This window comes from Crassostrea angulata, chromosome 1, assembly GCF_025612915.1.
Source record: "Crassostrea angulata isolate pt1a10 chromosome 1, ASM2561291v2, whole genome shotgun sequence".
Taxonomy (NCBI): domain Eukaryota; kingdom Metazoa; phylum Mollusca; class Bivalvia; order Ostreida; family Ostreidae; genus Magallana; species Magallana angulata.
The window spans coordinates 19,497,474-19,524,184 of NC_069111.1; the positions used below are offsets into that span (position 1 = coordinate 19,497,474).

The 26,711-nt window shown below is 33.7% G+C and overlaps 1 protein-coding gene and 1 pseudogene across 2 annotated transcripts; one reads left to right on the forward strand and one right to left on the reverse strand.

Moving 5' to 3' along the window:
• Positions 1–3,242: 3,242 nt before the first annotated feature.
• On the reverse strand, positions 3,243–15,571 carry LOC128170602 (polyadenylate-binding protein 4-like; annotated as a pseudogene).
• A 6,044-nt stretch (positions 15,572–21,615) lies between these two features.
• Positions 21,616–26,238, forward strand: LOC128170666 (uncharacterized). 2 transcript variants are annotated; one of them, XM_052836435.1, is made up of 2 exons: positions 21,616–21,627; positions 21,947–22,977. In XM_052836435.1, exon 2 carries the CDS (start codon positions 21,952–21,954, stop codon positions 22,957–22,959), a length of 1,008 nt encoding a protein of 335 aa, XP_052692395.1. In that variant the 5' UTR covers positions 21,616–21,627; positions 21,947–21,951; the 3' UTR covers positions 22,960–22,977. The 2 variants fall into 2 exon arrangements, with proteins under 2 accessions (XP_052692395.1, XP_052692399.1); XM_052836439.1 differs by lacking the exon at positions 21,616–21,627 and adding an exon at positions 25,452–26,238 and having other exon boundaries at positions 21,699–22,159.
• The last annotated feature ends 473 nt before the right edge of the window (positions 26,239–26,711 follow it).

Here is a 26,711-nt window from a genome sequence, read left to right on the forward strand (position 1 = left end):
GCATGGTCACGATTTTGGTCAAAAGGTTTACGTGGGGCATTCTTAATTATAGGCGAACAAAATTTGAGTGTCATTTGTTGAGTTATAAACGAGTTACAGAACTTACAATTTTTATTACATGTTAACAAAGCTTTTGAACATTTCAAATTTAGACCTAAAATGAATGTGTTAAAAGTTCAGGGCTAAATTTTACAAAAGAACTTACGACAAAGTCGTAAATATTTACAGTCTCGTAAAAAGATCTTTAAAGAACAAAATTGACATAAAACCATTTGTTTACAAATATTTCAATTCCCATAATTATATTTTCCAGCCATAAGAATAATTCATTGATTAGTTGGTGATTAATTAGCATTCATTAATTTGGTCGTAAGTCGTAAGTTCTTTTGTAAAACGCAGCCCAGAACTGTTTCTCTATGCTTAAAATGAATAAGAAGATAGACAAATCAGCTTGAACCTATGTAAACAAAAACAGGGCACAAGCCTTGTTTACATGACACAAATTTGTTAGCTCTGCATCTTGCTCAAAACTTTTAAGACTGACTCTCAAATTTCATTTGATAATTAGTTGCATTTCTAAAGCATTGTAATGATAAAATAGAAAAATAGAATTTGGCGAAAATCGAGTTTCAATTCACATATGATTAAAAGTGATTTGAATTTTAAATGTTTTTGAAAATTTTGATACCGTCACTTCTGGTTCCGATTTATCGCTGATTTTGTAAAAAAAAATTGACCCAGTCTGTGCAGATATAACATCAGAAACTATTAGAAATATGAATTTGAAAATGTTGACGGTAGGTAGACTAATGTTTGAAGTTGTGCATCATGTAATTTTTTTTATGCAAGTTGTGCCACTGCATTGAGATCGCTGTGACACGAAAATTGGTTACGAATTTTAATCAACATGAATGTTCATACGTAATGACCTCTGTCTTTTTCTTAATTCATATTTTGGTAAGACATGTTTAACAAAAGTGGCGAAGAGTTTTTTTCCTACTAAATCAAGAAAAAGGCCTGACCCTTTAAGTTAGGGGCCAAGTGACTCGTGTCTATTATAATTAAATTAAAATTAAAACTATTCAGATTTTGTACCGCATTCTAGAAGCAAAGCTGTTGATCGCAACAATATCTAAAAGCTATGACAAAAAATAATTTCCACACCCATCTTTCACGTGGTTAAGGTTTTTAAAGGCAAATCTCCTCGATCTTTGATGCGATGCATATAGAGAAGCAGACATAGTTTGATATATATAGTTGTCGAAAAGAAAAGGGTTGTATTGATAATTTAAATCGATTCAACCAATCTTAACACCGATATCCATAGCTATAAAGAATCTACAGAGCTGGCCACTTAAAAATTGAATCCTCATATCCCAAAAATTTAACGACAATTTTAGATAGTAGGTATAATAACAACAAACAAAAAATTGTTTGTAAATGTATTCTTAAAATCTATCATGTAGAATCATAAAAAGGGATCTGTCTTAAAGATCCTTAACTGCGAACGGTAGCAGTGTCTACCTGCCTAACTAAGAGTCATTTTTGATAATTGTCTAAAATAATGATAACATTTATGTATATTTTCACTACATATAAATAATTTGGTTAAACAAAGAGAGATAACTTTAAATTAAATTTCGGTTTAAAATAGCTAATTTCATTGGGGGGGGGGGGGGGTTATATAATTATTGTTATTTAGAATATTCATACTATATAAAAGATTTGTTGTTTCACGGGGGGAACATATGTCTACAAACCAAAATACATTTCAAAATAGCATTTTGCTTTGTTACGTTTCAAAAAATAATAAACAAATATGAATTAAAATGAAAATTTACTTCAATATCTAATGTAAACATGTGGTTATAAAGTTTTCATGCACACATTTGCCTCTACATAATATTTCCTTTCTCATTAAGACCGATTTCAATGAAGACATTTTAGACTCGCGTAAGCAAAACATTCGTTTAAAAATCATTTGACTACAAATTTTATTTTCATATAAATCAATTAGGAATTAATTATAATGTTTAGTAGATATCTTTGTTTTTTGAATATCTTACAGAAATTCCGAAATATTTGGGTGTAAAATGTAAGCGGGAAGCATGCGTTTCCATTCGCAGTTCTTGGGGACAAAAAAGACTCGCAAACTCTGTTACAAATAACTTAAAACAATCAAGATTTTGTAATGCATAATAAAAACAAAGCTGTTGATTGTAGCAATATCTATCTGAAGAAACATTGCCACGCCCATTTTTAACGTAGTCAAACATATTTAGGAGAAAAAAGAGAAAAAAATCCTCAATAATTGATATGCCGTATGATGAAAAGTAAACCACTTGTTGAATATTGCTTCTTTACATATTGGTGACCCTATACATTATCTCAAAGTGAGTGTCTAAATTTTCATCGGTATTGCATTACAACTGGTTACTTGTAATAATATCGTTTCTAGTAATTAGTTTTGTTTTCAGTGATATATTAACGGGCAGCATCGTTAGCTGATAAGGAAGTCGCGTTAATTCCCTGTCTTAAAAAGTTAATTTAAAAAATAGATCAGTAAATATACTCTATTTCATAAAAACATAGAAAGCAGTCCCCCAAACAGTCGAGGTTTACTAACATTAAAGTCCCGCATCTGTTGCGTTACAACACAATGCAATGATAATATTTTCATAATATTTTTTGTTTATTTCTATGTGCTTTTGAAATCATATAAGCAATGTAATTTTGTTAGAAACATATTATATATAAACATTCTTTGTATTAATCATGTTTTTAATTTAAGATTTTTAAATAACTTCACGTTAACACACGACTTCAACATTCTTATAATATGACTGCAAATAAATGACCATATATATATGTCGAAATTATGAACGAGTATGCCTTTGTTTACTTGTTAAATCTCACAAATATTTGATAAATATCAAAACACAAATTTAATGCAAATTACTTGAATCCTTTGTGGCTCAAGTTTCACCTTCCTGTGTCTTCAATTAACTGAATAACGCCACTTGTATACTCAATTACGGGACAACCAATTAAATAAATTCAATTGAAATCGATATAAAAAAAATATACATGAGAAAAAAAACCTGACAATATAAATACAGATTTAAAAGCAATATATATGTACAAGAAAAAGAAATTATTATCATTAATTATTAGTAATTTATTTTATAGGATTGAAAGTAAAACATACAATTTCATCTATTATTAACCCCCAAACCTCCAAACGTATGACGGTATATTCTAATGAACCTTTTATAATAATCCTTAGGATAGTCCACTTTTCAAACCGACGAAAGCACCGGTTTTCTCATTATAAGAAACTTCAGAATGTAAATTCTAAAAGTTAAGGATATGACGGTAATCTTTCCAAGAAAATCTTGTGAGAGATATTACATGTAGCAGGAGAATGTTCTTCTAATATCTGCTTCTTTTCTTGTGTGTTGTAGTGACGATAGAAGCTTTTAATTGGTCCTGGCCCAGAACAATCAAATTCTGTGATGAACCAATGACGTAAAGAAAGCATTAAATGTTATACTTTGTTCAATAATATACACAAATCCTTCATAATTATCTAATCATAAACACCCACATGCGGCATCCGTAAGTTTTGATTTGCCCTTTCTCTTTCATTACCATTCATCCTCTTCTGGATAGGGAGGTCTTTGATACTGTTTCCAGGGGTTTCCAAAATCACCATTTAATGGTGAACGTACTCCTGTATTTACATTTGTCTGGCTTTTGGGTCTTACTTTTGAAAGCTTTGCCATTGTAGCTCCTATTAATTATAATGTATTGGTTGTAACTTGCTTATCTTTACATAGGTACCTTCATTGACGTTGAAACACTTTCTTAGTGAAGATCATTTTAAAGTCCGTAAACATTCTTTTCATTCGTCAAAATATGACACATGTGCAATATCGATACATCTTTGATAAAATTCAGAATAATTTAATTTTTGACAAATACTACACGTTAAAGAATAAATTCTGATTTTGTGATCATACAATATGATTTGCGAAGCGTTAACCACCCAAAGGTATGTTTAGTTACATCGTATTGCATAATTTCAAATAAGATCGAATGCTTTGTTCAATGCACACCAAATTTATTTTAGGAAAAACGGTACTGTTACTCACCACTTTCAGGCTGACTAGTGGGTCTTACAGTTGTCTGCCATCCAGGATGGCTTCTCATGGCTGGCATGTTGTTGGGGGTGAAGTACGTTCTCTGGGCTTGAGGCATGGTGGGTACAAAGTATCCAGCACTTCCAGCCTGGAACATCTGGCCCACCTGTCCAATTTGTTGTCCCTTAACAGCAAATGGTTCATCGAGTTGTGCATGATTGTAATAAAATTGAATCAGGATATAATGCTATACGTAGTATATATTACCTGCATGCGCATGCTTGTAATGCGCTGCATGTTGAGGAGAGCAAGATAAGCCTTACGATCCTCTTTCCTTTGAGCCAGAGCCACATACAGAGGTCTTGCCTCAATAATTTTTTCATTCATCTCAACGATCGCTTTTGTTGCTTCCTCTGAAGCAAACAAATCCAAATCCCTTGGATCTACCATCTTCAGTCATTACCTATATTTTACAATGTTCAATGTTTTTATCACGATATGAATTTTGGAAAAAAAATAATGCTTGCATGTAATATTAAACATAATTTACACGATTTGATAAAAATAAAAACTATACATCTACATTCCATTAAGAAAACAATCATCCTTCAATAAAGTTACATTTATATATAATGATCGTTATTTTATACAATTTTATACGAATTTCAGTCATATTTAACCTCATTTTTAATATTGCGAACAAAATCCTTAGATTAAATATAATGAACATGCTTAATTAAGGAAGCGCACGTATTCAGCATATATCACACTAGTACTCAGATATTAATAAATCATGTTTTGAATATATGTATCTACAATGTAAAACAAAGTTTATCATTCGGAATTAATCAAACAATTATAAAGCTTTTACATAAATGTTTGTTTTAAACAAGAGTTAGTAGTTAATTTTCATAAATTTGTAGCAGACACATGTATAAATGCCTTTTAAATATACATGTAGCTTCATCCGGTCATCTGTGTCATTCTCGTTCATTTTTTATTTACAACACGTTTTGACATTATTAAATGCGATAATTTACAATCGTAGCTTTAGAAAATATTCAATATTTGAAATCAAAATATGCGAAACAGATGCAACAAATAAATCTTTTGACAATTTAATGTGAAAATAATATTTATTTACTTTGAAAAATATGTAACTATGTAAAAAAAAAAAATGACGTTGTGCATATGTAAAAAAACACATATTGTATGTAGATTGGAACGGTACGGCGGCGTGGAAGGGCCAGATGAAAAAATAAAAAATTCTTATTTGTTCGGACAAATAAGTTATTTGTTCGGACGAATTACGATTTGTTCGGACGAATAAGTTATTTGTTCGGACGAATTAGGATTTGTTCGGACGAATTACGATTTGTTCGGACGAATAAGTTATTTGTTCGGACGAATTACGATTTGTTCGGACGAATAAGTTATTTGTTCGGACGAATTACGATTTGTTCGGACGAATAAGTTATTTGTTCGGACAAATAAGTTATTTGTTCGGACGAATAAGTTATTTGTTCGGACGAATTATGATTTGTTCGGACGAATTAGATATTTGTTCGGACAAATAACTTATTTGTTCGGACGAATTAGGATTTGTTCGGACGAATTAGGATTTGTTCGGACGAATAAGTTATTAATAGTGGTACGTGTATGAGAGAGAACGAGAGAGAGAGAGAGAGAGAGAGAGAGAGAGAGAGTCATAATCATGGATACATAAATGTGAAAAGTCTAATCAGTTTACATGATCATGTGCGGATCCAGAAAAATTTACCGGGGTAGTGGTGGTGATGGTTGGGGGGGGGGGGGTCTGATAGATAGTTTTGTTTGCGGGGTGGGGGTGCAAGGCCCCCCGACCACCCCGGCTCTAGATCCGCGTATAGATGTATGCCAACTGTAGGCAGCGCAGGTTTTTTCTTTGCTAACTATAAGTTTTATTTCGCGCAATGCCAGAAGAAATGATTCCACTAGTCATAGTTATATGATTCCGCAGGTGGATTTCGATTGTCGATGTTTATATTGAAAATGTAGTCATTCTCCTGTTTACTTGGGACACTGGACATACGAAATTATCTTTCGCCTTAACTTTATACATATACATGTACATACGATCAAAGTTAACTGATATGCTTCGTGGAATTGTAATAATCGCACAATTACTTAAGTGACTTATAAAACAAACTAGTTTTTACTTATACTTTATAATATAAAGTCAGCAAAATATCCCAACATCCTAACTATAATGCAAAAAAGTAATAAAAATAGAATTTAATGATAGAAATACTTATTGTCCGTCAAATAGACCTCTGATGACGTATTTGCATGTTAAAATTATCATATGGCTTTGTAAAGTTTTCCTATGTTTGGAATCTGAGGAGCACAAATAAAAACATTATCAATAATCATAACTGATTGAATAATCATAAATGATTGAATCAAGTTATTGGGAAAATTAAAATAATTAGACGATTTAAGGTGAAATAAAAGCTTACAAAACAATTGACAATTTTATACAATATTTTCAAAAGGTTGGATCTCATTTTTCTTAACTATTATTGAAAAATATTGTTTATGAATCATACTATCGTAAACTTCTGACGCCTATTTTCATCGGTCGAATGCGGCATTCAGGCTATTCATAGATTAAAAACTCCATATGATGACGACTAACTTTGATTTTGTATCGACGATTTTTGATGCTATGTCTGATTTTAAAAATGAAATAGATTCAAAGTTGACTAATGAGACAACCATTAAGGTTAACATTAGTTTTAGACTATCGAAAACCCATGGCACCATGATAATATAACTCCAATCCTTTAGATAGATAGAGTTTGAAAATTGAGCTTGACAGCACAATATGTCAGATATTGCATACATGTCAGATAGTATACATGTAACACCTATGTCTATATTATAAGCAATTTATCATTTGAAGGAAAGGGGTGGCTTGACACCCCCCCCCCCATTTCATCTACATCATTACCAGAGCAGATACATGTGGTCTAAATATACATGTAGTCTTTATATTATAAAGTATAAGTAAAAACTAGTTTGTTTTATAAGTCACTTAAGGTCAGACGACACGTTCCTCAATTTTAGATAACTTTTTACAGGAATATGTTAATGGTCTACTACTACTTTGACAAGCCTTCTTGCAAAAAATTAGGGTACCTTACCAGGCATTTCTGCAAAATACTAGAGTATGCAATATCCTATATAATCTTCTTGAAAATACACTTGAATTGCTGATATAAAAATAAATACATCTACACCACAGCATAATTTACTATAATAGAACTATATTTCCGCCGGGGCGGGGCTTCGAACTCCCGACTTCTAGAACTTATACGCCTCTGGCAGTGAGCCGCCACGGTTCTAACCACTCGACCATCTAGACACATAACCACATCCAAGTAAATTTTGATCATTTTTAAAGTAATTATAAAATTAATTTTTTTTATTGGAACTCTTTATTACGAGGAGATACAAAAAAGATTATCGAGGAACGTGTCGTCTGACCTAAGTAATTGTGCGATTATTACAATTCCACGAAGCATATCAGTTAACTTTGATCGTATACATGTATATGTATAAAGTTAAGGCGAAAGATAATTTCGTATGTCCAGTGTCCCAAGTAAACAGGAGAATGACTACATTTTCAATATAAACATCGACAATCGAAATCCACCTGCGGAATCATATAATTATGACTAGTGGAATCATTTCTTCTGGCATTGCGCGAAATAAAACTTATAGTTAGCAAAGAAAAAACCTGCGCTGCCTACAGTTGGCATACATCTATACGCGGATCTAGAGCCGGGGTGGTCGGGGGGCCTTGCACCCCCACCCCGCAAACAAAACTATCTATCAGACCCCCCCCCAACCACCACCACTACCCCGGTAAATTTTTCTGGATCCGCGCATGATCATGTAAACTGATTAGACTTTTCATATTTATGTATACATGATTATGACATCTTTCTCTCTCTCTCTCTCTCTCTCTCTCTACCTCTCTCTCTCTCTCTCGTTCTCTCTCTCTCTCTCTCTCTCGTTCTCTCTTATACATGTACCACTATTAATAACTTATTCGTCCGAACAAATCCTAATTCGTCCGAACAAATCCTAATTCGTCCGAACAAATAAGTTATTTGTCCGAACAAATAGCTAATTCGTCCGAACAAATCATAATTCGTCCGAACAAATCGTAAATCGTCCGAACAAATCCTAATTCGTCCGAACAAATCCTAATTCGTCCGAACAAATATCTAATTCGTCCGAACAAATCGTAATTCGTCCGAACAAATAACTTATTCGTCCGAACAAATCGTTACTCGTCCGAACAAATCCTAATTCGTCCGAACAAATAACTTATTTGTCCGAACAAATATCTAATTTGTCCGAACAAATCCTAATTCGTCCGAACAAATAACTTATTCGTCCGAACAAATCCTAATTCGTCCGAACAAATCCTAATTCGTCCGAACAAATAACTTATTCGTCCGAACAAATCCTAATTCGTCCGAACAAATCCTAATTCGTCCGAACAAATAACTTATTCGTCCGAACAAATCCTAATTCGTCCGAACAAATAAATTATTTGTCCGAACAAATAAGAATATTTTTTTTTTCATCTGGCCCTTCCACGCCGCCGTAGAACGGTGCTTAGAAGTGATATTAGTGTTATTTCCTAATGATTTATGAAAAGCTGAACAGACAGGGCAATGACATGTTGTTTGATCAGCTATTATAATTAACATTCACTTACCGATTTTTTAGCCAGAATCTAAAAGGGGCATGGTCACAATTTTGGTCAAAAATTGTTTTCCCGATTTTAATATATACAATGCTTCAGTAAGGCACTTCAGATAGGCAACCGAAATTTAAGTGTCATTCGTCGAAATATAAGCGAGTTACGGAGCTTACAATTCTTTGTTATGTAAACAAAGCATTGATTTACGTTTTGACTGCTGAAGTGAAAATTCCAAATTTAGACTTAAAATGAATGTGTTAAACGTTAGAAATAAACGTAAATAATGTAAACAGAAAAATAGATTCGTGACCATGCCCCTATAACGGTCTCCAATTTAACTTATTAGTCTCACTAGATAAAAAATCTAATTTGTTTGAAATTACCTTAAAATACACGTTATTTTTATTCTTTTACAATCGACTAACCGATTACCGATTTTCGGTTACCATCGATCCGACCGAGTAACAGGTTAACCGGTAAGAGATTGCCATCCCTAATTATTTTTTTTCAATTTTTCAAACCTTATTCAAGTGATGATAAAACCATTACTAAAACATGTCATACACTAGTAATCGAATGGAAAATAATGGTCATGACTTCAGGAACATAACATACAAAGCAATGAACTTTTAGGTTAAACTTAAAGCTATACACGCTATATTTTGCGTCAATTTTGAATAAATGGGAAAATGTATGTGTTTGATTACTAATAAAAGTTACCTTTATTATGTTAATTATAATGCTCAATTCGATCACGTAACAAATATATCAAATATAAAAAATATTTATTTTCCTGCCAGGAAAGTAATGCCTCCTCGTGAATATCAATCTATCACGTGATATCGACAGCTAAATTTAGCCTATCATACCAAAACTGGTGAAGGGTCAACATCTTCATAATTGTGATAGTTTCACAAAGGAAAGGATATTTTCAGTAAAGCATAAATTTGTCCGATATACGAGTACAAACAAAAGAAAAAAATACAAGCCTGTGAGTAGATATGATTACTTCCTTTAAAAAAATGTCGTAGACCTGTGTTTTTCCCCTATGTGCTATCTATAGATCCTATAAGTGTTAATGCAGAAGTAAGGGTATCGTGAATGACAAACGTATTTTACTCATTATACATGTATTTCAAATTAACAACTGTTAAGCATATTAAAAATCAAGTTGGATATTTAATTAGGCAAACAATAACGACCACCTAATTCTCCGCGGACATGCAGAATGAGGTCGGTTTGCTCTTTCTTCATCAATATTCATGAAAAGGTATATTTTCCTGGCAGGAAAATAAACAATTAAAAATCTATATCTTGGTAACGAGATGGAATTCACCATTGTAATTTACAGATTAAGGATAACTTTTATAAGTAGACAAACACATGCGTTTTCACTGTAATTCAAAATTGACGTAAATTATAGCGTGTATAGCTTTAAAAAGAATAATCTCGCTAATCGTCACACATATTTTGAAGGGATTTGAGGTGTGATAGATTTTTCTTATATCAACAGACTCCAAAGACTTCAGTAATTGCAAGCATGAAGGTATGAATAAAGGGCTCATACAATTTTTTTAACTTCATAAAATAAAAATTTACAAGTATGTTCTGGTACTAAATTGTATTTCATAGTTCGATAAAAAATAATTAACTACAATTCACACTTGATGAATCAAACGAAAATTTTGGTCTATTATACCTTTTCCCTTTTGTTTACTCTTGATAAATCAAGTTAAAGTTAAGTTAATTTTATTCGCTCTACCCATATATATATTGGTAAAAAATAAAAATGCATAAAGAATTCGAAAAGGATTTTTTTCGATTAAGAAATAACATTCAAAGTCACTCCTACTATACCTTGGCACTGGTGATGGTACCAAACTGAGCAAACTCCTTTCTGAGTCGCTTGTCATCGATGTTATCGTCCAGATTCTTGACGAACAAGTTGACTCCCTGGTACCTGTTGATCCTCTCCTTCCTGATGCGCTCGAACTTTTCCTTAAGCTCAGCCTGTCTCTCGATCTTCGTCTGAGCACGTCCAACATATAATATTTTTCCAGCATTGTCATTTCCATTAAGAGCCTCTACAGCCTGAAATTTAGCGATAAAAAGACATTGCATTTTAAACCTATGTTCCTTTTTACATTTCAGACATCCAAAGACTTAAATCTATTATAAAAGTTCAATAACAATTGTGAAACACTTCAAAAAATAAAACAAACAAAATACAGTCCCCAATTTCTTGATATTTTATGGGTTTGTTTTGTAAGACAAATCCTACCTTTTTAGCAGCCTCTGGATTTTCAAAGCTTACAAAGCCAAACTGTTTGCTTTTTCTTGAGGAATCATCTATCATTACCTGCAAACAGTGTTTGTGAAAGTAAGAGAATTAAGCTTCAAGAAAATGCAAGTCTTTTAATTTAATTTTAATTTGAGTAATTTTTTTTCAAATTCATTTTAAAAACAACCAGTGTTAGCAATGAAATTAATTTACTTATTGCCCTTGCACAATTTTTATCAATCAAATCATTAATGTGTATGTACAAAATAATACAAAGTGAAATACTATAGGGAATGGTTATAATAAAAAAAGATAATACCGGTGCTGTGTAGTACCCTTCCCCCCTAGCCATCATTCCCCCCGGAGAAAATGGCTATAAAGCCCTTTTTCCCGGGAAAAATGACTATACTAAAGATATACATGGAAAGCTGGCTATATAATAGTTTACAGGTGGAAAGACAACTTTCTAGTATGTTTTCCGGGGGGACAAGCTGCTATACAACACTGTCATGTAGATTTTACTTTGGCGCTGATGATTTTGCCATAGGGTTCAAAGATCTCCCTCAGTTTTTCATCATCAGTTTCTTCACTGAGGTTTTTCACATATACATTGTTGAACTTCCTCATTCCAAGATCTAGAACTTCCAGTCTTTCCCTCCTGCTCATGAAACGCCCGACAAACCTGCAATACAAAGACAATGTAGTTAAACAATAGGCAACATGGTAAGTATTTATAAGTGGAACATTTACAGATAAAAGAATAATAAACTTTATCTGCTTTTTAACAGACAAAATTTAATTTCAATGTGATCAGATAAAGCATTAAGATTATAAGTTTTCATAGCCAAATGCTCAGTTTTCATCACATCAAACACAATTTACACGACTTTTAGGTTAGTTTAGTCTTAACATTAATCTAATATTAAATTTTATTAATTAATTTTATAAAACAGAACTAATAGAGGTCCCAAATTTCCTCTCTTTAATTCTAAAATGCATGGAAAATACATTTAAAAAAAATATTTTATCTGAAGTTATTTAAATTGCTTATTTCTTTATTGTTAAATAATTTTTATACACATGTCTATGAATCTATTATTTATCATACAGTTTGTCTAAGAAACCAATATATATACATCCACATTTTTTTCCAGTAAAAAGGATTTTGTTACGTCAAAGCCCATAAAAATTTGAACGAAAGCACAACAGAGATTAAATTGACATATTAATACAATTTAGTACAATTTAACATGTACATCAAAGCTGCTGACAAGAAGCTAAATATTTTCGTTATAAAAATACACTTGGGTATCAATAGATCTTGATCATACCAGCATAAATTTAACTTCTTCTGTTTACCTACTTTGAATAACAAACCTCTCTCTTCCACAACAACATCACCCCAAACATCATTAAATTAAATTACTTACACTTTCTTTCCATTCAGCAACATGCCATTGACCTTTTCTATGGCTATTCTTGCCGCTTCATCTGTCTCAAAGTGGACAAAACCGTAGCCTCTAGAGCCATGTTCATCACAGACAATCTACAATGATTGTTTATCATTTTATAACTGATTAATATAGTCATTCAGAATGTTCATATGGCCATTTATTTTTCAAATTGCACATTGAATTGTTTTAAATCAGTGGGGATATAGTCACGTAGTTTACTTCTTCTCATTAACTAAAATTCAATTAGTGAAGCAGCTAATTAGCTATATTGAATAAAAAAATCCCACTAGACAAATATTATAAAAGACGGGGTGTACACTGTAGTATTGAGACTGGCAAGTTTTTCATATACTTACCTTACAAGATGAAATATTGCCAAAAGCAGAGAATGTGTCATAAAGAGCTTTGTTGTCGATGCTCTTGTCCAGTTTCTTGATAAAAACATTGCCCACTCCAGACTTTCTGAGGGATGGATCACGTTGGTACCACGTTATTCTGATTGGTCGCCCTTTGATGATATCGAAGTTCATGGTATCTAAGGCTCTCTCAGCTACAAAGGTTTTTTTTCCATTTTAGAAACAATGCAGTAAGAACCATGACTATTTGGTAATCTGTATTTTGCTAATGATATACAATGAATTGTATACTTCTTAATTATTAAACCAATTACAGATATATTGCGTATATTGAGTAATATACAACCCATACACAAACTTGTCGAGGAGTCTCAAAAATCCATTTAATTTGGGTTTCATTCTGGAGTAGAAAAATTATAAATTTGTAATGACGAGCACCTCCCTGCCTGAAATCTTTCAAAAAGAACTATGAAACCTATAATTTTGGCGAAAAACCTGAAGATCTGGTCTACACAATCATTAATTCAGTTTTCATTTCAGGTGTGTGGTAGTAAAGGAGATAATTTTTAAACAATTTATGCATTAACAACTATACATCCATTTTGGCCCCTGCCCAAGAGTCAAAACCCATACTCCAGGGGGCATGAAATTTAAAAATTTAGTAAAGGACTTCCTTGTAAACATAATTATGAAGTCAGTTTTTCATACAGATCTGTGAGAATAGAGAAGAAGATTTTCAAACATTATATGGCCATATTGGACCCAACCTAGAGCCTAAAACCCCTGACCCAGGGGCCATGAATTTCACAATATTGCAAGAGGGCATCATGGACATCGTAATCATGCATTTACATTTTAACAAATATGGATGGGAGTAGAGAAGAAGATTTTCTAGGATTTAATACATTTTTACTATATGGCCATATTGGCCGATATTGGCCCCACCCTAGAGCCTGAACCCCTGACCTAGGGGTCATGAATTTCACAATTTTGCTAAAGGGCTTCATGGACGTAATAAGCATACATTTAGTTTTTAACAAATATGTATGGGAGTAGAGAAGAATATTTTCTAAGATTTAATACATTTTTACTATATGGCCATATTAGTCCATATTGGCCCCACCCTAGAGTCTGAACCCCTGACCCAGGGGCGACGAATTTCACTATTTTGGTAGAGGGCTTCATGGACATCATAACCATGCATTTAGTTTTTAACAAATATATATGGGAATAAAGAAGAAGGTTTTCTAAGATTTAATACATTTTTACTATATGGCAATATTGGCCCCACCCTAGAGCCTGAACCCCTGACCCAGGGGCCATGAATTTCACAATTTTGGTAGAGGGCTTCATGGACATCATAACCATGCAACCAGTCTTTTTTCCTCACATGTTTGGGAGTAGAGAAGAAGATTTTTGAAAATTTGGCTTTTTTTTTTTGCATATTTGGCCCCACTTGGGGTGCCCCGGGGGTGATAGAGCCACGAATTTCACAATTTACATTCCCCTTACCATAGAAATGCCTCACACCAAAAATCGTAACAATTAGCATTTAAGTTTTTAAGAAGAAATTAAAAAAGTAAAATTGTTAACGCACGATGACGGACGAAAACGGATAGCAATAGGTCACCTCAATCTCATTTGGAGAACTAAATGATGAGTATCTTAAGAAGTCGATATCGCGTTATTTTTTTTTTTTTTTATTTTTTTTTTTACATTTTTTTTAAATTTTTTTTTTACATTTTTTTTTTACATTTTTTTGAAATTTATCTATAAAACAAAGTTGCTAAATAAAACCAATTCCAGATGGAAACTACTACGAAATGTAACATTGAACAGTCAATTTGCTTCTGACGCCACTGACATGCTGCTAAGGTATTTAATTGATTATCACTATAATTAAAATCAGGGGATCTCGCATGGAGAAACTCAAATCGGTAAGGCTACCGATAAATGGATAATTAGAAGAAGTAGTCAGATAACACTTTATGACAGGTCATTATTTCGTACTATATTAAAAGTGGCTACAATTATTATAAAGATATTATTCATAAAATGAATATATTTCTATACATCTATGCATTGAAATATTCATTAAAGTAGCATTTCTCCTGGAGAAAACGTACCCTAGAGATTGGGTACGTTTTCTCCTGGGTACGTTTTCTCTTGTGTACGTTTTCTCCTGATACCACCTGAGTTACTCAGTTGACCTGATAAGCTTTTCAAAAATGAGGCATGCATGGACATATCAAGAACATTATTCAATAAATTTTGCACAGAATAAAACAAAAGAAAAAAAGATACGCTCTTCTTACGTATAGCTAGAAATGCAGGGCACTAAACAAATCGATGCTTTACCATCCGCATGTTGATGAAAGTTGACGTATGCATAACCCAGGGATCGCCTCGTGATCATGTCTCTGCAAACTCTGACACTCAGAACTGGTCCAGCTGTGGAGAATTTTTTGAACAACATATCTTCTGTAACGTCTGGATGGAGATCTCTAACATAGAGAGAGGCCACAGCTGGACTTACTGGCGAGGACATATTACTTTCATTTCTTGTTTCAACAGTTTACGCGCATATCATTTTAAAGCGGAAGGAGAATGAAACTGTGCACTACAATGTACCTCTGCCCTCTTGTCGTACAAATCATTATTTATCTTAATTTAAAAAAGGTAAGTATACCGTATTAAAATGAAAATGAAAGAAGAATGTATACTAGCCAAAAAACGGACGTTAAAACGAAAGGTTTCATTCCAAGGATTTTACTTGTAGAAATTACTTAGGTTAATTATTTTACAGGTACTATATAAACATGATACATGTACTTATTAGTATTTTAAACAAACATAACCCTTAAGGTACATTCAAATATGAAAACATTTTACACTAATTCAGTGACACCTGGTAAAATTATTTTTTGTAGATCAGCATGTCACAAGAGTGTATTTTGTTTTGCTTGACTGGTTTCAACAACCGATGCTTAATCTTAAGATGTATTTGCAGGGTTGACCAAACCTTACACGTATAATTCTTGTCATAACTTACATGGAGATATAGATAGGAAAGTATGGTGTTCCGTTGAGGCCACAAGCACCTCCTCAATTTAGGGCAAAAAAGCCACTCATACCTTTGCACTTTCATCATTAGATCAAAGATGAGTGAGTGCAGAGGTGCAATTGAAAGGCGTGAGTGAGCAGTTGCAAGTGCGAAAATGAGACGGCGAAGCGCGAAATTGCAGAGGCGAGGTACAAAGGTGCGATCGACTTTTTAACCACTGAATTAAATGAAATAATTTCACTTTAAAGGGTACCTGCAGCCCAGCCGATGTGAAACATATGTTAAAGAGTTTATTTACCAAAATTTAATGCAAAAAACCGCATCGAAATCGGTGCAAAAATAATGAAGTTACGCCCCTTCAAAGTGGCTATTTTTACCTGCTTTGGGAAATCTAATCAAGAGAAAACAGAATTAGGCGATAACGAGGCTTCAGCGGAAGTGACGTCACGAGGTCAACACGACGGAAATTTCCTTATAAAGCTATACAAATTAAATTCGATTTTTCAGCCAAAATGATTGATATAGGTCTGATGTTTTGACGTATTTTGTTAATTTAAGTATTGTTGATCTAGAAATTTGTATCCGTTATTATTTTATTACAATCTGATTTCTTTTTAAACGATTTTAAAATTTGTTATTCTCGTCGCCTTTTTACCGATGAATACGATATCTTAAAACGCTTACATGGGCAAATTTATGTTCATTATTCATTTTATTGATTACATAATATCCTTTCACACACGAGTGATCCGAGATAATGACACAGGTAAACAGGTAAACTAACGAAGCCACTGCTCCAGACACACGTGTATCTGGGGTATGTATACACAAGGTACACGAGTCTGGTGAACAAAGAGAGGGTTTCACACCTCTAGACTGGTAAATTGATTTGTGTATAATTAGCTACTCAATTGTTAAAAGATAAAACAGAAAAATAAATTAGACTGTGTAAAATCAAGCATTCGTCAGCTAAAACATGTGTATAGTCCGACAATCAGTGATTAAAGAAGCATGCATGATACTATTGAATAGTAAAACTAATGTTCAAAGTAAATGCCTTTATTGTTACTTATCTTATCACTTAAATAATGACAAAAATTTACAATTCTGCAATTGAAACCTTTTTTATGTGATCAAGTAATTATTTCGGATTTATAATTTGTTATTTAATAAAGCGCAACTTTTTTTTCGAGCGCTATGGTCAGCAATTAAACGCTTTATAACTCCGTGTAGCTTAAATTGTAATACTGACAACGAATCATTATGAAATCTAAATAAACTGGAACATTTTGACAAAGGATGTAAATAAATGTAAAAAATACGAGACAGACATTATCATGCATGCAGCCATCTTGGACTTTCGCCTTGATCCGTTTATAATCCCGTGTTTGTTTGTTAAAGAATGCATACTATTTTGATTGTTATTGGTCCGATATCAATATTATTGAATAATCGGGCGACATCATTTGTAATGTTATGCCTTATACGAGGAATAGACCCCGAGTTACCTTTTACGAAATATCATTATGTATCATCAATATTATTATTATAATCAGTTAATAATGTCACTGAGAAATCATTCGAAAGAATGACAATATTAACAAAATATGTTTCGTATAACAATAATGCTTTGATTAATTATCATTTTGCTACATATGGTGTGCATTTATATGTAAAATGTGTTACACATTTGACGAAATTCATGAAGCAAACAATTGTCCAAATTCGGCATTTTTGTTCGATAAAATACGGGTTAAACTCAAACGACAGTATAATTAGTCATCTAGGGTTGATTCGGAAACATAATAACAGAAAAAAATATTCATATATCGATTAAACAATGCAAGAAAACGAACAGTTTTCATACGATATTCCTGTTTCTCATACAGCGGCGTTGACCCCGTGACGTCACAGTTCATCTCGCGCCAAAACGGCTTGATTCAAAACTCGTTCAGGTGTGAAATCGGGTTTTCCCCAAATATCTCGAAAACTACTTATGCGATCGATGTAAAATTTTCAGGATGATGTTTTTACACATAGATCTCCATTATATCAAAAATTGACCGGCACTGCAGGTACCCTTTAAATGGCAAAATATGTGGATTTTTTTCTTACTTAATTATAGTTTAATCTAAAAAAAATCATATCGTCCATACTTTAGTAGATTTGATGGTTAATTTGTAGGCCATCCAGCCTCCATAAGCAGAAGAGGTTTTGGAAGTTTGAAGTGACGGTTTTCATTTTGAGAAAAGAAAGGTTACATAATACATAATTCTCTTAAAGTATTATATCGTTGGTACATTTTAAACGGTGTAGGAACGGAAATGTACAGTTTGTGGTAGCGCTATTCGTCGAATCGAGAAAACAAGTAGAGCTGCGTGCAGTATTTTGATCATAGATGAATAAAGTCTATAGTTCATTTCTCAAGAGACATAAACTCGATTTGTGTACGATTGATAGACTACCTAGAGTAAGTACATACATGTTCTCTTCATTTTAATTTTAAAATCTTAAAATTTCTTTTCTCAAAAAAAATTATTGGATGAAAACAGTACAACCTCCCGTGAAGAAATTGAATCACAATGTTCAGAGACATGTTTCTCATTTCCTTTGACAAATATAAATGTTCCTTGCTGAATAAATACCTTTCTGATATGTTAACTTTAAAAACAAAAAAGTTTATTGCATGGAAAGAGAAATAAAATCTTTACAATAAAGGGGCATGGTCACGATTTGGGTCAAATTTTATTTTTCTGTTTTAATTATTTGTAATGCTTTAGAAATGCATTTCTAATGATCAAATGAATTTTGGGTGCCAGTCGTTGAGTTTTAAGCAAGATACAGGGCTCACTATTCTTCGTCATGTAAACAAGGCTCGTGCCCTGTTTTTTGTTTTTGTTCACATAGGTTCAATATACCAGTAAAAAATCTTTTAAAGCTGGTTTGTCCATCTTATTATTCATTTTAAGCATAAATAAACAGTTCCTAACAATTAAAACATTCATTTTAAGTCTAAAACTGGAATTTTCACTTCAACATTCAAAATGTTAACAAACGTTTTGTTTACATAGCGAATATTTGTAAGCTCTGTAACTCGCTTATGACTCATCAAATGACACTCAAATTTTGGTGGCCTATTTAAAATGCCTTACTGAAGCATTGTAAATATTAAAATCGAAAAAATAATTTTTGACCAAAATCGTGACCATGCCCCTTTAAAAGCTTTTCTATACATGTCTCGAAATTGGTTACTGTATGCGTAGCACTAAAGGTATTTAGGGGTTGCGCTGATTTGCAGTTTAACATCTGTACGCGTAGCTTCGATCAGAAAACTAAGATAAAAGATATGTTTACATTTACATTTGTATGATTTGTTTTCAATTCACACTATCGCTGAGATATACTATCTAGTTGTTCCTGAAATGTGTAAATTATCACTGTAGACCAATCAATTAGTTTTTTAATGTATGTTTCGACTATATATATATATATATATATATATATATATATATATATATATATATATATATATATATATATATATATATATATATATATATATGAAAAAAAATCACAACACCGAAATAAACTCAACTAGTTTCATTTTAAATCATCATCCTGATGATTTAAAATGAAACTAGTTGAGTTTATTTCGGTGTTGTGATTTTTTTTTCATATAATACTACGTGTGTGGATTTATACTATTTATTTTTGGAGTATATATATATATATATATATATATATATATATATATATATATATATATATATATATATATATATATATATATATATATATTTAAATAAGGGTGAGTCAATTTCATTTTTATATTCAATCATATAAACAAAACGATGATTTTCTTATGCTTGTTTTGTATAATGCAAGCATACAAAAAGTTTCTGGTATTTTGTTTGTCATAATGAATAGCTGGTTACTTTTACTTCAGAAATTGAATAATATTATCAAAAACCTCTGAAGCTGTCGTTCGTTTATTAGCAGTTAGTCATAAGGCTTTAATGATGACATTATTTTTTGCTTTTTTTGCCTTGTTACTGTTGATAAATCTCTCTATTCATTCTATCCTATGCATAATGATAATCTATATTAAATAGATAATGCAAAATAAAAGAGTAATTGCACTTAAGATAATAATCATTTACTCGACTATTTCAACTGCAAGTCGTATATCTTGCAAATCATGCATATTTTGGTCACTCGATTAACATGAATTTCAAATCGGCCAAATAGTTTCGAAGCGTTTGAGATTACTAGACGCTTCGAACACTCGAACTTATTGTTAGAATAACTCTATTTCCATGGGAAATACAAAATTTTGGAAATATTTGCTAAAGATATAGGCAAAAGACGTGACATTTTCTCCCGTGTCTGCAACGGAGAAAATTAACTCTTCCATAGGTTGGACACAATCTCTATTCTTTTAATCAACCCCTCCTTCTTCTTTAGGGGTTGTATAGTGTGAAAATATATAGCGTGTACAAACCTCGTATGGTTATCATTTATCCTAAAAGAACCAATGAGATAATCATAATCGCTTAGAATTGAAAACTTCATTTTTTACATTTCATTAGTTAAAAAGGCAATTGTCACTAGGTCACAGAAAATTGGAAGATAAGTTTGAGTTCAAGCATTATTTATTTCATGTTCAGAAAAAGTGCAGTTTGTGGGTCCCAAATGAATAATTACTCGGTTGGGAGGGTGGAGGCTTCTGATCCTATCAAGACATATGTAATGGAATAAGATATTTCTCTCACATTCGCTTACGTAGCAACAGTGAAAGAAGGGGTGGGCTGTAATTACAGATCCTCTTGTTCTAACTACTCTTGAAAAAGTATCACTTACAGAATTTATAAAACAGAGTTTGTATTAGAAGAATAATTTTAGATATTTTAGTTAAAAGAAATTGGATTCATTCTTGTGAAATTTTGAACAAGCAAACACCATCTACCATTAGGAGTCGGTCGTTGGAACTTGGAGCAGTTTACAACGTCATGAGATAATTTGTTATTTTTGTAATAATAATAACATTGGGGACGAGTTCACTACCTGTTGATATGTAAAGTCATATTGAGATATTCTTAGCAAGACCAAATATATACTCTTAATTTTTGTAACTTATTGTAGAACGCCAACTATGTATATTACTTTTAAAAAAAAATTCGATTCAAAACTAAACTTTGTGAGATATGTTCTTTACAAATAAAATTATTAAAGTTTGCTACTAGGATTTCACATCATTTGACGTACATTTATGTAAATACGTGTAGACTGTTTTAATGTTTACCTCTTCTGCCATTCACTCTACATGGTGTTAAGAGAATAAATAAATTATATTGAAGTGTATTGGAATGATACGAGGCATCATATATTAGCGCATATTTGAGCTTGTCTCGTAATATGCGCCGTTATCAAAGCTCTCCCCCGCAATAATCATCTTCATTTTATATCTACATAATGTGTCCGGGATTTTATTATCCGATCGCATAGGGTTTGGTATTTAGGCACTTTATTTCTTTATTATCTCCCCTTTTTCATACAGCAGTGGAAAGAAAGGTTGGTAATTTGTGAGCCCAAAATATTTTTAAAATATCTAAATAGTTCTGAGCATTTATTATATTTATAACAGTTCATCAATGCAAACAAGTATCGAAGTCTAAAGCGGTTACTTTATTTCGCTCGATGACATAATTTTAGATTGATTGGAATAGATTTAAATGGGTATGGATGCTAGCAATTAGACCAGCCCTTTAACACGAGGACATTTGTCTAGATATGTGTACCTATTCTATATTTTAACTGTGAAAAGAATTAGTTTATCGTTTTAATAATTGAATTTGAAGTTTAAATTAAAATAATTGGGATATTTTTTGAGCGAACATGCCAAAGGTCAAAAAAGGTCAAACTGAGGGGACAAAGGGGCCAAAGAATAAGAGGAAGAGAACTGAAAAAACCCGCGACGTGGGAACATCGTCCGCACAGGCAGAGAGTCTCTCCGAAGAAGTTCCGCAAATGATGGCACCAGTGACACTTCATGGTAACGCAGCCCCAGGAGCCCCTGGTGGCTTGGATGCTGCACCCATTCCAGGTAATGCACTCGCAACAGTTGCGTGTATTGAAGGTTGCATTCCGCCCCAATTAAACTCTGTGCAGTTTTCGCTGGGTCACAATGTTAATGCACAAATTAGACAGAAAATCATTCAGGGCAAATACATTGATTTGGCTACATTGTTAAAAAATTCTAACACTGATGATAATGCAAGTGACAGGGTTTTTGTCATGGGCAATGATGGTCAGCTTTGTTCAAGGTCAAAGTCTAGCATAAAAATTGTTACAATTGAAAAGTGGACCGATGCATTTTTAGTTTATGTGAGTATATTTACTGCTGTGCACAGTGACAAAACTCAATATTTGTTGAAATACATGCATGACATTAGGGTAGGGGCAGGGAGATCAGTGGGGTGGAAGCAGTACGACGAGCAATTTAGGCTTAAAATGGCAATGGACCCATCCAAGTCATGGGCAGTAGTAGACTCGGAACTTTGGGTTATGTGCATGGTGGGCCCTAGCAATTCCTCTCCAGTTTCAGGGTTCTATGGTGTCAATAAGTGCTATGCGTTCAATTTTCAAGGGTTTTGCATCAGAAATCCATGTTCATATTCACATGTGTGTATAAAATGTGGGCACGAGCATTCTATGTTGAACTGTCCAATGTCGGCTCATCCACGTAGACATGTGTCAAATTTCAGCCAACGCCTGCCTCGCCCATCAGGATATGGCTCTCCTCAAAGGTTTAGACAACCGGGACCTCAATCATTCTCCACCACCAGACCAGCTCAGCAATTCTCGGGGTACAGGAATTTGGGACCTAGGGCATTCACCAATTAGGGTTGATAAAATCTCTAGAATTTTACAAGACTAATGTCACTATCCAGTAAGGGAAGCTGCTAAGGAATTACTTGAGGGTATATCAAAGGGGTTTAAATTAAATTATGTGGGGCCAAGGTTAGGTAGTTTTTCTAGAAATCTCGTGTCAGCAATGGAGCACAAAGATCAATTAGAAGAAAAGATTAACAAAGAAGTTGATGCAGGTCGGGTTATGGGTCCATTTTCTAATCCACCACTACCAAATATGCACATTTCCCCAATAGGTTTAGTACCAAAATCAAGTGGAGGCTGGAGGATGATCACACATCTGTCTTACCCTCCTTCTCTTGGTATCAATGCATTTATAGATCCTCAGTTATGTTCAGTAAAATATTCATCTTTTGATTCTGTTGTGGATATGATTGCAGAGTTGGGACAGGGTGCAGAACTGGGTAAAGTTGATATTAAAAATGCTTTTAGGTTACTTCCAATTTATCCTGGGGACTTTGAGCTGTTGGGTTTTAAATTTCAAGGAAAATATTACTATGATAAATGTTTGCCAATGGGCTGTTCATTATCCTGTGCCATTTTTGAAAAGTTTTCAACATTTTTAGAGTGGGCTACAGTTGAAAATTCAGGTTTAGATACTTTGTCGCATTATTTAGACGATTTTATTTTTGCAGGAAGTAAAGGTTCAGGAAATTGCTACAATTTGATGATTTCATTTCAGTCAATTTGCACAGAATGTGGTATTCCTTTGACAGTTGAAAAAACTCAAGGCCCAGTCACTTGTTTAATTTTTTTAGGTATAGAGATAGACACAGATCAAATGTGTATTAGGATACCTAGGGAAAAAATTCTAGAGCTGAGAGGTTTATTAGAAGCCCTCATTGTTAGAAAAAAGGTCAAAGTTCGTACATTAGAATCGTTGGTAGGAAAGCTTAATTTCTTTAGCAACGCAGTCAGAGGTGGCCGAGCTTTTAACAGAAGGTTTTATGATGCAATGATAGGTATTTCAAATCCAGATTTTTATATTCGACTCAATTCAGCTGTTAAACAGGATATGACAATGTGGCTAAGTTTCTTGGTTGATTTTAATGGAAAAGCTTATTTCCCCCACAGGGAATGGACTAGTTCTAGGGTTCTTCAGTTGTTTACAGATAGTGCTGGCTCAGCAGGACTGGGATGTGGATGTTATTTTGGGGGTAGATGGATTTATTATCAATGGCCTTGTTGTTGGAATAATCAGGCTATTATGAGAGACATAACTTTTCTAGAGCTAGTGCCTATAGTATTGTCAGTGATGGTTTGGGGGGAGGCATTAAGTGGGAAAAAGGTGCAATTTCATACAGATAATATGGCTTTAGTTGCAATTCTGAACTCACAGTCATCAAAGTCACCAAGAATTATGTGTTTGCTAAGGCAACTGGTTTTATTTGTTATGAAATATAATATTACATTTAAAGCTAAGCATATAGCTGGTCTAGATAACAGTATAGCAGATGCAATTTCTCGTAAGCAGTGGAGGCGTTTTCGGAACCTTGCTCTTGTAGCCAGAAAAGACCCGGATCCAATTCCAGCAAGGTTTCACAGTTTGATCTTGGAAGTGAGGCCACTAGATTGTTAAATGCAGTAAATGCAGTTAACACCACATCTACATACATCACTGGAATTTCTGCATTTGAAAAGTTTAGGGTTCTAACCCAGTTGTCAGTTACCTGGCCCCCTCCTTTGATCAGTTAGTAAATTTTATAGCATACCTGTCCCTAAATGGCTATTCAGATGCAACAGCAAGAGCTTACATATCTGCTATTGGGTACAAATGCAAGATTGAAGGTTTAATGGATAATACAAATAGGTTTATCGTAGCAAAACTCCTTCAGGGTTTTAAGCGTCTTAGAAATAGGGTGGACGGTAGATTACCCTTGACTGAGCACATGCTTGCTCAACTGATTAGGGTGCTGACTAGCATATGCCATAACAAGTATGAAGCCATTTTGTTTTCGTCTGCCTATACCTTAACATTTTTTGCATTTCTAAGAGTTGGGGAACTGACTTTATCAAAAGGTAACAATTCAGAAGTTATATTAGGGATTCAAGATGTCAAGATTAAAGATAAGAATTTACAAATAGTGTTAAGGCATTCCAAGACTGATCAGTTCAACAAGGGGGTAACAATTGTATTAAATAGTCATGCAGGCATTACATGTCCAGTGCATTGTATGATTTATTACATGCAAATTCGTCCAAAAATATCAGGCCCACTGTATTGTCATTTTGATGGCAAACCAATTACTAGGTATCAGTTTTCAGCAGTAATGGGTAAAGCTTTGGCAGTGTTGGGTTATAATAGTAAGTTATATACAACCCATTCCTTTAGGATAGGTGCAGCCACTGCTGCAGCTGAGAAAGGTTTATCAGATGAGGAAATAAAGCTTGCAGGGAGATGGAAGTCAAGTGCATTTCAAACTTATATCAGGTCTCCACTTACATGTTCCAAATAAATTTTGCAGGGCTAAGATGTTCAGACTGGTTAGTGGGGTCCTCCATTGTAAGAAATGCAGGAATTGCAGCATTAAGCAGGCCAGGGGGACAGGGCTTAGGACTCCAGACAAAAGGGATCGACATTTGGTGGCAGGGCTATGGGGGGTTGCGATTTGTTGATCTTGCCTGCAAGCTCAGATGGTTGGCCCAGTTTGAGAATCCACCTAATTTTATAGTTATCCATTGTGGTGCCAATGACATAGGGCAAGTAAAAACCCAAAAGTTGTTAGATAGGGTAAGGTGGGATTTACGTTTACTTGCTTCTGTCTTCCCGAACACAAAACTCGTTTGGTCGTTCTTGCTGCCCAGGGTAGCATGGCGTTACTCAAAAAACGTCAGGGCGATGGAGCAGTCACGAAACAGGGTCAACAGGGCAGCAGCCAAAGAAATCCTAGGTTGTGGGGGGAGGCTTCTTAGGCATACACAGTTTTTCGGAAAACCTAAACAACTGTACAGCCGGGATGGTGTACATCTGTCAGGTCTGGGGAACGACATTTATCTAAATAACCTACAGGGGGCATTGGAATATTTTGTCAAAAACAAGGAGGGAGTGGTTTTCCCAGTGAATTAAATTCTAGGGTCCTTACAAACATGTCCACAGTGGTGTTAAATTGAAGTTGCCTACCCCCACGAGGTGGCGGTGGGCACCTTTGGTGCCCAAAGGTGCCCATGTGGCGTAATTGTCACCTTCAATTTAACCATCCAACTGATCTTAGTATGTAGTGAGTTTGTTGTGGTTGATGTTGATGTATATAGATATATTATCTGGACTAATAAGACATTTGAGTAAAGAAAATCTAAATTATGTAATACAAATATATTATCAAATTTTGTGTTGAATTGTGTCCGTAGACGATTGCGGTCAACCCAGCGTGCTACTTTTCCCAGCAGGGAGGGCATAAAATGTTGATATAGGGGGTATGCCATGTTGTCGGCTACCCCATTGTTGTAACAATTTTTTGACCACTGTGGACATTACCTGCCAACTTAATAAATCAGTTCATAAACACTTGTGTTGTTGAAAATATACTTATATAAGGTCTTTGATAATAGCGCATATTTGAGCTTGTCTCGTAATATGCGCCGTTATCAAAGCTCTCCCCCGCAATAATCATCTTCATTTTATATCTACATAATGTGTCCCGGATTTTATTATCCGATCGCATAGGGTTTGGTATTTAGGCACTTTATTTCCCTATTATCTCCCCTTTTTCATACAGCAGTGGAAA